General features: G+C 36.9%; 1 protein-coding gene and 1 pseudogene across 3 annotated transcripts in view; one reads left to right on the top strand and one right to left on the bottom strand.

Moving 5' to 3' along the window:
* Shld2 (shieldin complex subunit 2) overlaps positions 1-12,686 on the top strand; it is an 88,902-nt gene that overhangs the window by 72,637 nt on the left and 3,579 nt on the right. For 2 of the 3 annotated variants that reach the window (XM_051206817.1, XM_051206816.1), the window contains exons 4-7: positions 1,583-1,777; positions 1,928-2,062; positions 6,405-6,611; positions 9,443-9,671. In XM_051206817.1, the coding sequence (XP_051062774.1) occupies positions 1,583-1,777; positions 1,928-2,062; positions 6,405-6,611; positions 9,443-9,671 (766 nt within the window). The remainder of the gene's footprint in view (positions 1-1,582; positions 1,778-1,927; positions 2,063-6,404; positions 6,612-9,442; positions 9,672-12,686) is intronic. The other variant, XR_007835914.1, reaches the window with a different exon arrangement.
* On the bottom strand, positions 855-916 carry LOC127238330 (uncharacterized; annotated as a pseudogene).

Here is a 12,686-nt window from a genome sequence, read left to right on the forward strand (position 1 = left end):
TAAATATTTATTTATTTAATTAGTTTGCATGGGGTGGTAGTACCTGTGTAAAATTCAAAATACAACTCATGCGAGTTGTTTCTCTTCTTATATCTTTTAAGTCCTGGGGTTAGAACTCAGGGCATCAGGTGAGGCAGCAAATTCCTTTACCTGCTGAGCTATCTTGTGGTTCAGTCAGTGCTTCTAAAATATATATATTTTATTGTATGTAAAGTTGTAAAGTTTGCCTCAACACAATAAAAAACAGGGTCTGGAGAATTTGGCTCAGTGGCTAAGAGTACATTTTGTATAGAGGTCCTGGGTTTGAGTCCCAGCATCCATATAGTAACTCATAATCATCTAAAAATCCAGTTCCAGGGGATCTGACACCAGGAACTCATGTGATGCACATAAAAGAGTCATATACATAAAATAAAATAATCTTAAAAAATAAACATTACGAGAGGAAGATTAAAATCATTTAAATGGTATTATGACTGAATAAGTGGTTGTTTTTACAATTGAAATACTAATCAGTAAATGAGCTGGTCTCTGCAGACTCAGCTTCTTTCCAGGACGTTTTGTTCACACTATGCATAGTATTTTCTGTACACTGTGTTTTATGTTATGATATATAAATGCATACAAAACATTAATTTCTATAAAATATGTACTTATTCTTTACTTAACTTAGGCCAAAAAATAAAGATTGGTTTTGTTAGGCAATAGAACCTATTATCGTCTCCAAAAATTTCACTCTGTTCTCAATATGTTGTAGTCAGCCTCAAGGTTTTCCATTTTTTATTTTATTTTTCTGAAACAAGGTTTCTCTGTGTAGCTTTGGAGCCTGTCCTGGAACTCCCTCTGTAGACCAGGCAGGGGCCATGCTAATCATCTCTGTGTTGTTCCAGTTTTAGTATATGCTGCTGAAGTGAACACTCCATTACTCTTTAATGATCCTGAAGCTCTCTAGTTGGCTCGCAAATCTCTAGTCTAATTTGATCCTGTCTTTCCCAGCTTTCATGACAACAGTCCTTTATCAACAAGCTCCTTAGCACATCACTTGGAATATCCTACAAGGTACCTAATAGACTCCTGAACCTGCCTTTCATGGATGCTATAAAGTGGTCACACTTCTCTTCCCAACTGAATTCCACACAGCATAGCTACCACATGCATAAAGCTTCTTCCTCCCTTATTTAAGCATGTGTTACACAGGGAATGACACTACTTGAAAAGGATTGGGAGGCAGTGTGTCATTGGGGGTGGGCTTTGGTGTTTCAAAAGCTCATGCCAGGACCAGTGGCCCTCTGTCTTCCTGCTGCCTGCAGATCCAGATGTAGAACCCTCAGCTCCTTCTCCAGCACCATGGCTGCCTTTGTGCTGCCATGCTCCCTATCATGATGATAATGGCCTCTGAAACTGTAAGTCCTAATCAAATGCTTTGTTTTGTAAGAGTTTGCCACACCCTGATGACTCAGCATTCAAATATGTGAGCCTATGGGGGCCAATCTTACTCAAACCACCATAGCTGTTGTTTTCATACTTGTGATTACCAGCAAAATATGATGCCTTTCTTTGTCCTTATTTTTGTGTTTCTTAGGTTCCAATATAGTTGCCAATTTTATACTTCAGGACTTACTGGCATATGTGTCTTCAAAACATTCCTATCTCAAAGATTTACCTCAGAGGCAGCATCAGAAAATGAACACTGTAGAGTTTGTGGAACTGCAACAGCTACAGCCTGATACATTAGTCCATGCAGTACTCAGAGTAGTGGATATCACTGTGTTGACAGGTAAGTATTGAGTGCCTCTTTAGTTTTAGCTTATAAAAATTATATAAGACCATCTTAGTGCATTAATCACCACAGTATATTTATCATGAGATGCTATGTTGTCATCCAAGCAAGGTAATACCAATTAGAATGTTCCTTTCTCCTTTTCAGAGTCACTATATAGTTATAGAGGACAGAAGCAAAGGAAAATTCTGTTAACTGTGGAACAGGTTCAAGGTCAGCATTATGTGCTTGTATTATGGGGTCCTGGAGCAGCCTGGTATACTCAGCTTCAAAGGAAAAAAGGTAAATACACTGGGGAAAAAGCATTTAACCTATTTATACCTTGGTAAATGATTAATGTTTATTTGTCTGAGGTGCAGAGTCTTTGAAGAGATTATAGCATTTGAAATATAGTGACTAAATGTGCCTCTGCAAATTTCTCTTGCTGTAACTTCATACTTATAGCAAATAAGTTATCTAGAAGTCTTTTGTAATTACTTTATCTCCTTCAAATAATGTTCTTTTTTTAAAACAAACAAACAAAAAAAACCCCCAAGATTTTCTTATTTTTTTAATTGCATGTGTATATCTTTCTGTCTGTCTGTCTTTCTGTCTGTCTGTCTGTCTGTCTGTCTGTCTGGTCATTTGCATGTCAGAGCAGGTGCCACTGGAGTCCAGAAAAAAAGGCATCTGATTCCCTAGAGTTGGAGTTACAGCTGCCTAATGTGGTTGTTGGTAACATTTGTTCTTTTGCAATTGCAATGCATGCTTTTAATTGCTGAGCCATCTTTGTAGCTCCTTAGAGATGTTCTTTAAAAATTTAATTCTGGCTGGGTGGTGGCACTCACGGTGGCGCACACCTTTAGTCCCAGCACTCCAGAGGCAGGCTGATCTCTGTGAGTTCAAGGTCAGCCTGGTCTACAGAGCTAGTTCTAGGATAGGCTTCAAAGTAATACAGAGAAATCCTGTCTCAAACAAAAACAAAACAAAACAAATTAATTCTGGAAACGTGTCTGCAGTTTGATTTTTTTTTTCAGCCAGAGTGCTCATAAAGACAAATTCCTCTCTGTCAGAAGGCAAATGTTAGGGGAATTACATAAAGTCTTTTAAGTCACAATTCCTATTGAATTAATTACTTCCTGTGTTTTGGGCTTTTATTCCAGGTAAAAATGTGAGCTCTTAGACATTATAGAATACTTGCTTAAAAGTATGACCCAGTACTACATTGTTTAAAAGCACAAGTTAATAATTCATGGGACATTAAATTAAAAGGGATGTTTTAAAAATTAGTGCAGTATCTTCCTTCACTGCTGAGAAATTCTGATTTTAACTATCAAAGAGTTTAGTGTTTTTTTAAAATTACCTTACTTTGCAAAATAATTAGACATTGATCACCTGATTTATATTTTGTACTTGGATAAGTTAGTCTTGCATTCCAAACTTAGACATCAAATGCTTATCTGGAGGATAGGATCTGTCACACAGTCTCTTAATCATTAATAGCCGGCAACTAGAGTTTGAGATAAGCCTGACTTTTATGTTAGGATCAAACAGGGACAGATGTTTGTCCGCTTGTGAAATTTGACAAACATGTATCGATGACAGACATGATCACTGACCATTCTGTCTCAGCTGTGAACACGAGTCCTGTGCATGCTAAGCAAAATGTAGGTCAGAGGTAGATTGGTGTTGGAGCAAAACACCGCTCCTTTCTTAATGTGTCTGGTGTTAAAGTTAAGAATTTTGTGGTAAGAAGAGGAATTATATAGATAGTTCTATGGCTTCTTAGTAAATACTGAAAACTTATAAATCCAGGAATTATGATATAAATTGTTTTTGCTGAATTCACTAATTACACCTACATTTATCTATCTCATCACTTTAAAGTTTCAACATCTGCTTCAATACCTCAAGACAATTCCTTTTAATAGAAAAATTACAATTTTGAAGAATCATTTAAGTAACTGATTGTACTTTCAGAAACTATTAATTTTCTTTTTATTCCTTTAGCAGTTCTTGAGGCCATCTCCATATAAGTCTCTATACAAGGCACTGGCTTTCACATATTTCTAAAGAGAACAAATTTAGCTCATATAATCAGAAATAATCATCAAGTAGTTATTATTCAGTACTAACAATAATGGAATTGATGTTTTGGGGAAGAATATTTAGAAATTTCAATTTTACATTCCTTTGAAATATGCATTGCTAGTAGGAAGCTAGCATGCTTTGTATGCCCCTCATATTGGTCACAGATTAGATTCTAAGGAGGGCACACTAGCAGCAAAAATTGTGTTTCTTAAGTGTGATGGGACTGTGCCTAGTGGTGCATGCTTGTAACTTTAGCACATGGGTGACAGAGGCACAAGGATCAGGGGTCCTAGGCTATATTTGACTACATAGGTATTTTGAGGCCAGCCTGGACTAAGTGAGACCCTGTCACAAGCAAACAAAAGAATAGTTAGTTAAGCATAAAATAATCTATACAGAATCAAATGCCATTTTCATGCAGTTGTTTTAAGAAGCAGTTACCATTTCAAATGCATAACAAATTATGAAATAGTACTCTTGTAACATAGCTAATTAAACAGTTATGCAAATAACCCAATTTATGATTGTATATTATCCAAAGTCACAGTTATGTCTGTGTGAACATTTTTAATCCAGTTATATCCTAAATCCACAGTTCAGATGTGGAAATACATCACAGTTTGTCTACAATAACGTCCTCAAGTTTGGCATAACTGATAAAGCAATTTAGCTGTCTTACTTAGGTAACTTCTCTAGAATCATGAAAAGACACAATAGCACTTATTCAAATAACCTCTGTAAGAACTGATTTTTGTTGTTATCGAGACAGGGACTAGCACAGGCTAACCTCCAACTTACTAAGTAGTTGAGAATGACACTGAATTTCTGATCTTCCTGTCTTCACTTTTCACGTGGCTAGCATTATAGGTGTGCATCATCATGCTCAGTTTATGCAGTGCTGGGGATCAGACCCAGAGTCTTAGGCATGCTGGACACTCTTCAAACAGCTCAACAGTTCTAATTTTAAAACAACAGCAGTATAGACTTTATTTTCAAATAATTATGTTCTCTATTGTAAATTATACTAAAGCAGGAGGTGGGGACAGCTAAGAGGAATGGATGGAGGAGAAATGATTGGGATGTAAAAAATTAAAGAAAATGATAATATAATATCAAATTGTTGATGTTACTGTTGGAATCATAGGTAATGTAGAATATCTGTAATGTAATATATGTAATTAGCATATAAGGGTAGTCAGTATACTTTTGACCAATAGAAAAGCTTGTAGAATGTTTAAGATAACCTAAAGGAAAGATGTGATGGCTAATCTTCTTTGAACTTCACACTCTGGGAAGACACAATCTCAACTGAAGAATTGACCCATTTGATTGGTCTATGGGCAATCTCTTGATTGCTAATTGATTTAGAAGAACCTACTCCTGTGAAAGGCACTATTCCTAAATGTGTTGGCCTGTTCTGTATAGGAAACCTGGGAGCAATTCTGTAAACCGTGGTCTCCCATTGGTTTCTGTTTCATACTCCTGCCTTGAATTTTTGCCTTTACTTCCTTTAATGATGGATTATATTTTGCAAAGTAAAATACACCCCTCTCCGCATTATACCAAAGGAAAAGGAGATTTCTCAGCACTGATAACCAGTTATAGGCTGGTAGAGGACCTAGGTTCAGTTCCCAGCACCCATCTAATAATATTTATCTAATGATGCTATCTATATAGATTTGTTGACTTACTTGTCAATTCTGAATAACAAAAATCAGTCCTTTTTTGTTTTTTGTTTGTTTGTTTGTTTTTGTTTTTTTCTTTTTCAAGACAGGATTTCTCTGTGTAGCTTTGGAGCCTATCCTGACACTTGCTCTGTAGACCAGGCTGGCCTCGAACTCACAGAGATCCATCTGTCTGCCTCCCGAGTGCTGGTACTAAAGATGTGCGCGCCTCCACCGCCCGGCCAAAAATCAGTTCTTACTGAGGGAATTAGAATACATCCATTTCAATGTTCTTAAAAAACAAAACAAAACAAAACAAAACAAAACTTGTTGTTGTTGAGATGGCTCAGGGATTAAGAGCACTGGCTGCTCATCCAGAGGTCCTGAGTTCAATTCCCAGCAACCACACGGTGCCTTACAACCATCTATAGTGGGATCTGATGTCCTCTGCTGGCAAGCAGAGCTCTTATACATAAAATATAAACAAACAGACAAACTAACTAAACAATAACAAAAAACTAGTTTCTAAAAACCATATATCTCAAAATGAGAATGTGCTATACTAAAAGGCAGTTGTTTAGGGGTTTAAGAAATCATTAGAAAAGATTATTAAAATGGTATCTAGTCAGGTGTGGTGGTGCATATATGTAGTTAGAGGCAGAGGAATAAGAATTCAAAACAAGTTGTGGACGCTATAGGGAGACACTCAAAAAAAAAAAAAAGTCTGTAGTTTTTAAATTCAATTGCTTTAATTTGTATCTGGTCGGTTTGGCCCAAATTCTTTAGTGATAGAAGCTGTGTTTAGCTGATTTAGTTAGGTTAGTTTACTTAATCTGATTCTGAGCAGGGACACTTTTATTTTGGTGACTTTTTGTTTGTTTTTATTGAAGATTGTATTTGGGAATTTAAATACCTTTTTGTTCAATGCAACTGCATACTGGAAAACTTAGAGCTGCATACAACACTTTGGTCATCCTGTGAATGCCTGTTTGATGATGATAAAAGAGCAATTTCATTTAAAGCAAAATTTCAAAAAAATACATCATCCTATGTGAAGACATCAGACTTAGCAACTCACCTAAAGGATAAATATTCAGGTATGATCTTTATATACATAAAAATGTTTATAGTTTTAGTATCAGGAAAGAGGCTACCATTTGTGAGAATATATATAATTAAATATGAAAGGGAAATGTAGCAAGGCAGTGGTGGCATACACCTTTAATCCCAGCACCCTGGAGGCAGAGGCAGGTGGATCTCTGAGTTCAAGACCAGCCTGGTCTACAGAGCAAGTTTCAGAACAACCAGGACTACACAGAGAAACTCTGTCTTGAAAAGCCAAAAAGAATTTTTTTGCATCTTCTTAGAATCCCCCATGACAGTGCCTCTTACCAGCAGGAAGTAGATTGGAAAGAATGACGTCCAAATTCCCAAATATTGTCTATAAATGTTTGTTTTCATTTAAATGGACTTGGTTATAAAAAATAAATAAATAAATAAAAAGCAAAACAGAAAAATAATTAAATTTCATGTAACAAAAAAAAGAAAAAGAAAAAAAAAGAAAAGAAATGAAATGTAGATCTCTACAAATAGCTGAAACCAATTTTGATTTTTCAGCCTTCTGCCTCTAACTCTGTGAGTTTTTCTTTCTTTAGTATTAAGGATCAACTATTTTTTTCATGTATAATAATGCTTTTGTCTTTAAACAGGATCTCATTATATAGCTTAGCCTGAATTCTAACCTATGATCCTTGCCCTTGGCTACTCCAGGGCTAGGATTGAGGATGTATGCCACCATCCTAGGCTCTGAAGTTTCCCTGGTTGAAAGGTTTTAAGTATAAATTCAACTTTTTAATAGATATACAGATGTTAAGATTATCTACTTGAGTGAATTTTGGTTTATAGTTTTCAAGAAATATATTCATTTGAATTATTGACATAGAGAAATTATTGATATGCATTGATAACTTATTGATAAGCCATTCTCATATTATCTTTATGAATATTGATAGGACAGGTAATGCTATTGATCTTACCTGGTATTAGTAATTTGTGTCTCTTTGTTTTCTATTTTTATTTATTGTATTGATTGCAATCACCTTTTGGTTTCAGAGATTTTTCTGTTTTCCTATTTCTTTTTTTTTTCCTGCCTACTTGGGTTTTGCTTTTTTTTTTTTTTTTTTTTTTTTTTTTTACTTAAGATGGAAATTGAGAAATCCCCCCCCCCCACCAATTATGCCATTAATGCCAAAAGTTCCCTGTGCAGCAAAGTGTCTGGGTTTGCCAGTGCCCTGTGAGTTGTGAGCTTTTGTCCTTCTGCTGTGGTGAAGACGCAGTTCCTGTCTGTGGGAGCTTTGTTCTGTGTCTGCTTTGTACTGGCCACATATACTTAGTCAAAATATCCAAGGGGCCTAGATACTAGCTAGCCTCATGACCCAAGTCATCTCAGATTCTGCAATACAAAAAATACTCTTACCATTCTGAGATACCTAGAGTGTTAGGAACTATGTGTCAGGAGAGAGAGAGAGAGAGAAAGAGAGAGGGAGAGACAGAGACACAGAGACAGACAGAGAGACAGAGGTTATATAACAGGGTGGGAATATAAATGTAGTCCTTGCTCCACTTTATGATGTAGCCACAGTGGTGAGGAAAGTAACTAATATATGTGTGTATATATGTTTTCTAAGATACAAATATAGGTTAGCATTGATACATCATCAAACTAAGCTAAGAAAAATGCAAATGCAGAATGAAATGAACAAAAAACATTTTAGTTGAAAATCATGATTTTATGTTTACAAAATAAATTCATGTGTGAAATTCTACATTGAGGCCTTTATTAATGTTAACAGTTAAATAAACATTTTTGAAGCACATAGATTTTAAAAATATAAGCTTTTCTAATAGACCTTTTTGTTTGTTTGTTTGTTTTTGTTATTTTGAGATCAGGTTTCTCTGTGTAGTCCTGACTGTCCTGGAACCCACTCTGTAGACCAGGCTAGCCTCAAAATCTGATGGGCATCAGTCTCTGCCTCCTGATTGCTGGGATTAAATGTGTGTGCCACCACCCTCCAGCAAATACAGACTTTTATAGTGATGCCTTTTATTCTACTTTCAAACTTGAAGTTGCTGTGTCTAGTGCCCAGATTTACACTCGACTGCTAACTTGATTGGATAAAGAAGGACTAGGAACTTAGTGAAGTGCAATTCTGCAGTGTCTGTGGGGTGTTTCCAAAGACAACCAAGGGAGAAGGCCTGTTCTGACTGTGGGTGCCAGCATCCTGTAGGCTGGGGGCCCAGGGGCTAGAAAAGGGAAACTATCTGGCTGCAGCATTCTCCCTGTCTCCCTGCTGCCATGGTGTAAGCTGCCCTACTCTGCAACCTCTTGCAGCATGCCTTAAACCAAATAATCTCTCTGCCTTTACATTGTGTCAGATATTTTGTTTTAGTGGGGAAAGCTAATTAACAACAACAAGAAGTCTGCCAGCTTAAAGACACCTTTAGTTGACAGTAATATTCACATAGATTTATGGGCTGTACTAGTAATCAGAAGGCAAAAAAAAAAAGTTAGGATCAAAAGATTGTAGTAGATTATTCAGCATATATATTTAGTGGATAAATGAATTATGAATACATGAATTAATATGCTTGAGGTTAAAGTGAATGACAAAAGAAGCCATGCCCCACCTCCATCCATTCCTTTTCAAGTGATTACTCAGACTCACTCAGTTGCAGGCAAATCCTCCATTATATTCTAGGCTCTTTATGGAAGTCATGTGTGAGTTGAGATTCTCTAGGAAGGGATGAATTCCAAGGACAAGACCTTGGTATAGCCTATACGCTGAGTGTAAATGAACACATTGCCAGCTGTTTATCAACTGAAGTTATTGTTGGCTCTAATAATTGTAATGTTTCTTGTTTTATTTAGGAGTGGTTCTGATTAAAGCCAAGGTTGCAGAGCTAGTGTTCACTGGTACAGCAGCTCAGAAGATAGCTCTAAATGCTCGAAGTTCTCTGAAACGCATCTTCTTGTCTCTTCCCAACATTACATATGCTGGCTGTGCACAGTGTGGTGTAGAACTGGGAACAGATGAGAACAGGATCTACAGACAGTGTCTCAGCTGCTTGCCATTTGCTAGGAAGAAATCATTCTATAGGTAAGGCAACAAAGTGTCATGTTTTGTTGATTTGATGGAATATATTTATTGCATAGGGCTGGAAATGACTAAAAATTGCAAATACCTTTGTAATATAACTGAGAGTTTAAGCAGGAGAATAAAATTTCCCTGAGTGACAACTATTTATGAAAATAAAAATTCCCAATAACGAATAAGACTATTTTAAAGAATCAGCTGGATATTATTTTCTTTAAACAGCTATACGGAAGACTTTGTTCATTTTTAACCAACACCTGACAGTTCCATCGATAACTCATTTCCTCATCTTGCGTATAATGACACTGTAAAGGTTAAAAGTGTTATATGACCTCTCCCTAAGTTGTTTGCAGAGACTGGGGAATATTTGTTTAGCCGTCAGTGTTTCAGTTTCTCGCCTTTACTTTAGAATTGAAAGACAGCTAGTCAATGTATGCTCTTTGGTAAAATTGTTAGCTAGCTCAGTGAAAACACATCACTTTTAGATCAGTGTTCAAAGTCTTGGATAATCATTGTTTTGTAATCATAAAATTTCAGCCCTTTACAAAGGACTGGCAGTCCTTTCCTGTTGTTTCCAAATATTGAAGTATCTCAAAAGTAAGTATATGTGTATCCAGTACTTTTATTTGTTCATTTTTGTCATGTAACAGTCCATCATTAAGGGAAGTTAATCAGGAACTTAAACCAATCAGAGGCAGAACCTATGGAGGAAAGCTGCTTACTGGATTGCTTTCTAGCCTCTGCTCAGGTAACTTTCTTATACAGCACAAGACCCTCGCCTAGAGATAGTACCCACAGACCTGCTCATTTCCTGTAGATCAATCTGATGGAAACTCCCTTAGATAACTCTGGGCTGTGTTAAGTGGATAGCTGAAGCTACTTAGAAGACGTAGATTCAAGGCTTGCATAGCACGTACTTTTATCCTCAGAGCCATGTTGCTTGCCTTAAATTTTTTTCATACAAATATTTTATTATTGCTTAATTATTGAAGAAATATTTGCATTTAGCTTCATACCAAATGCTTTCTTTAAGATATTTTACTTTGAAAACTAATGTGAATAATATCAAATTATGAGAAAATGAATAAAGTCTTTATTACTCATTTATTAAAAGTAACTGAATTATGTCTTTTGTCAGTTTTATTGTATTTTAAAAGTATTTCAGAAGAGAGAATTTTATATATTAACTTATGTATGTATGGTTATCTATATGTCTACATATTTACATATTTCTATATTCAGTCTACATGTTTGTATCTATCTTAATACCCTTGTGGAAAACCACTTTGCCCCAGCAATCTTGGATGCTTATATTGTATAACCATAATATCAAGAAAATTTCCTGTCTTTTCCCTTCTGAAGAAATTGCTCTTTTACACAGAGAAGTATTGGCAACATTCTCACACTCTCCTGAACCTCCCTCTTTATGGTTTTTGCTTTGGCCTTTTTTTTTTTTTTTTGTGAATGAGTATTTTGTCTGTATGTGAACCATGTGTGTGCCTGGTTCCTACAGAGGATGTAGATACCCTGAAACTGGAGTCTTGTATGGTTGGAAGCCAAGAGCAACAAGTACTCTTAACTGTTGAGCAATCTCTCTACACCCCCCCCAGCCTCTTCTCTTTTGTGATGGGGTCTGATATGATTGGCTCTAGAATGTTAATCCCCCCCCCCCCATGTAATTGGTTGGTGGCTGAATTCTTGCAGATTCTAGATTAAGGCTTGGGTGGGGGGGCAATGATGGAGCCTTGGTTGTAAGCAGTGATGTTTTATAGAGTGTAAGCCTAGAAGAGATGCCAGATGGGATGGAGTTGGTAATACCCAGTCAGGTAGCACTGGTTGAAATTTGGCAGGACCAACATGAAAAAATGAGTTGGCTAGAGCTGGTTGAGATGGGTTGACTGTGGTTTAGAATGCAGCCAGGGAAAATAAGCTGCTGTGTGGCTCTTCATGAACTGGGGACAGTGGCCTTTGAGACAGAGGAAATGCTTGAGGCTTGTGCAGGGATGGGGACAGCTCATACTGGGATGTAGATGGAAACTCCTTTCCAGCACCACTCTCTGGTGTCTGTCTTTCGGTTTTCTCAGAACCTTGTCCTGTAGGTGGGATTTGATGGCTGGAGTTCTTTGGAGCTGTTTGTTTCTCAGAGCCTAGGAGGAATCCAGTTTTCTTCTCACTTTTCTTATCCAGTACATGAAAGACTTGCAGTGATGCCAGCAGGTGTGTCTCGTGTGTTCAAGGCTTTCTAAAGCCATTCCGGCTGAGTTAGATGGATTCTTTTTCCTCTTTGTCTTGGGAATGGTCAGCTTCTCATTTGCCTTGACTTTGTTCCTTGACTGCTTATACTCTTGGTTCTTAGAGTTGTTTTCTCTAGTTCTTTTGGTCTTTCTTGCCAACAGCAATTAACTAAGCAAGGAAATCTTTCTGAACGTGGCTGTCAGAGAACTTGGGCAGCTTCTAGGGAGCCCTATCTATCACTGTCCATAGCACTGCCCATAGCTACTTCTCCTTCCATCACACACACTGGGCTCTGGTATTGGATTTTAGTCTGAGCAGTTCCATCAAGAGGTCCAGAGGCCAGAGGCATTATCCTTATTCTTTTCTTCCTGACCTGATCACAGGGGCCTTTATGACACTTGACTTTTCTTCACCCAGATGGCTACCGTGGGATCTTCGGAGGTTGGGGGGGTATTTTGTTGTTGTTGTTGTTGTTTTGTTTTGTTTTGACAGTTTCATATATCCCATATTTGCCTTGAACTTGTTATGTAACTGACTCAGTGGCATTAACTTCTGATCCTTTTGCCTCTGTTTCCTGAGTTCTTGGATTATAGGTGTACAAATCATCATGCCTGGTTTCTGTGGTTTTGAGGATTGAATCTAGGATTTGTATATGCTAGGCAAGTCTACTAACTGAGATACATCCTTAGCATAGTACTTTGTTTTTATTGCAAAGTAATATTCTACTGTATGGTATATCCTATATTATTCATCCATTCATAAGTTGATGAAGATTGGAGTTGT

The sequence above is a fragment of the Phodopus roborovskii genome, unplaced genomic scaffold (assembly GCF_943737965.1).
Source record: "Phodopus roborovskii unplaced genomic scaffold, PHOROB, whole genome shotgun sequence".
Classification (NCBI taxonomy): domain Eukaryota; kingdom Metazoa; phylum Chordata; class Mammalia; order Rodentia; family Cricetidae; genus Phodopus; species Phodopus roborovskii.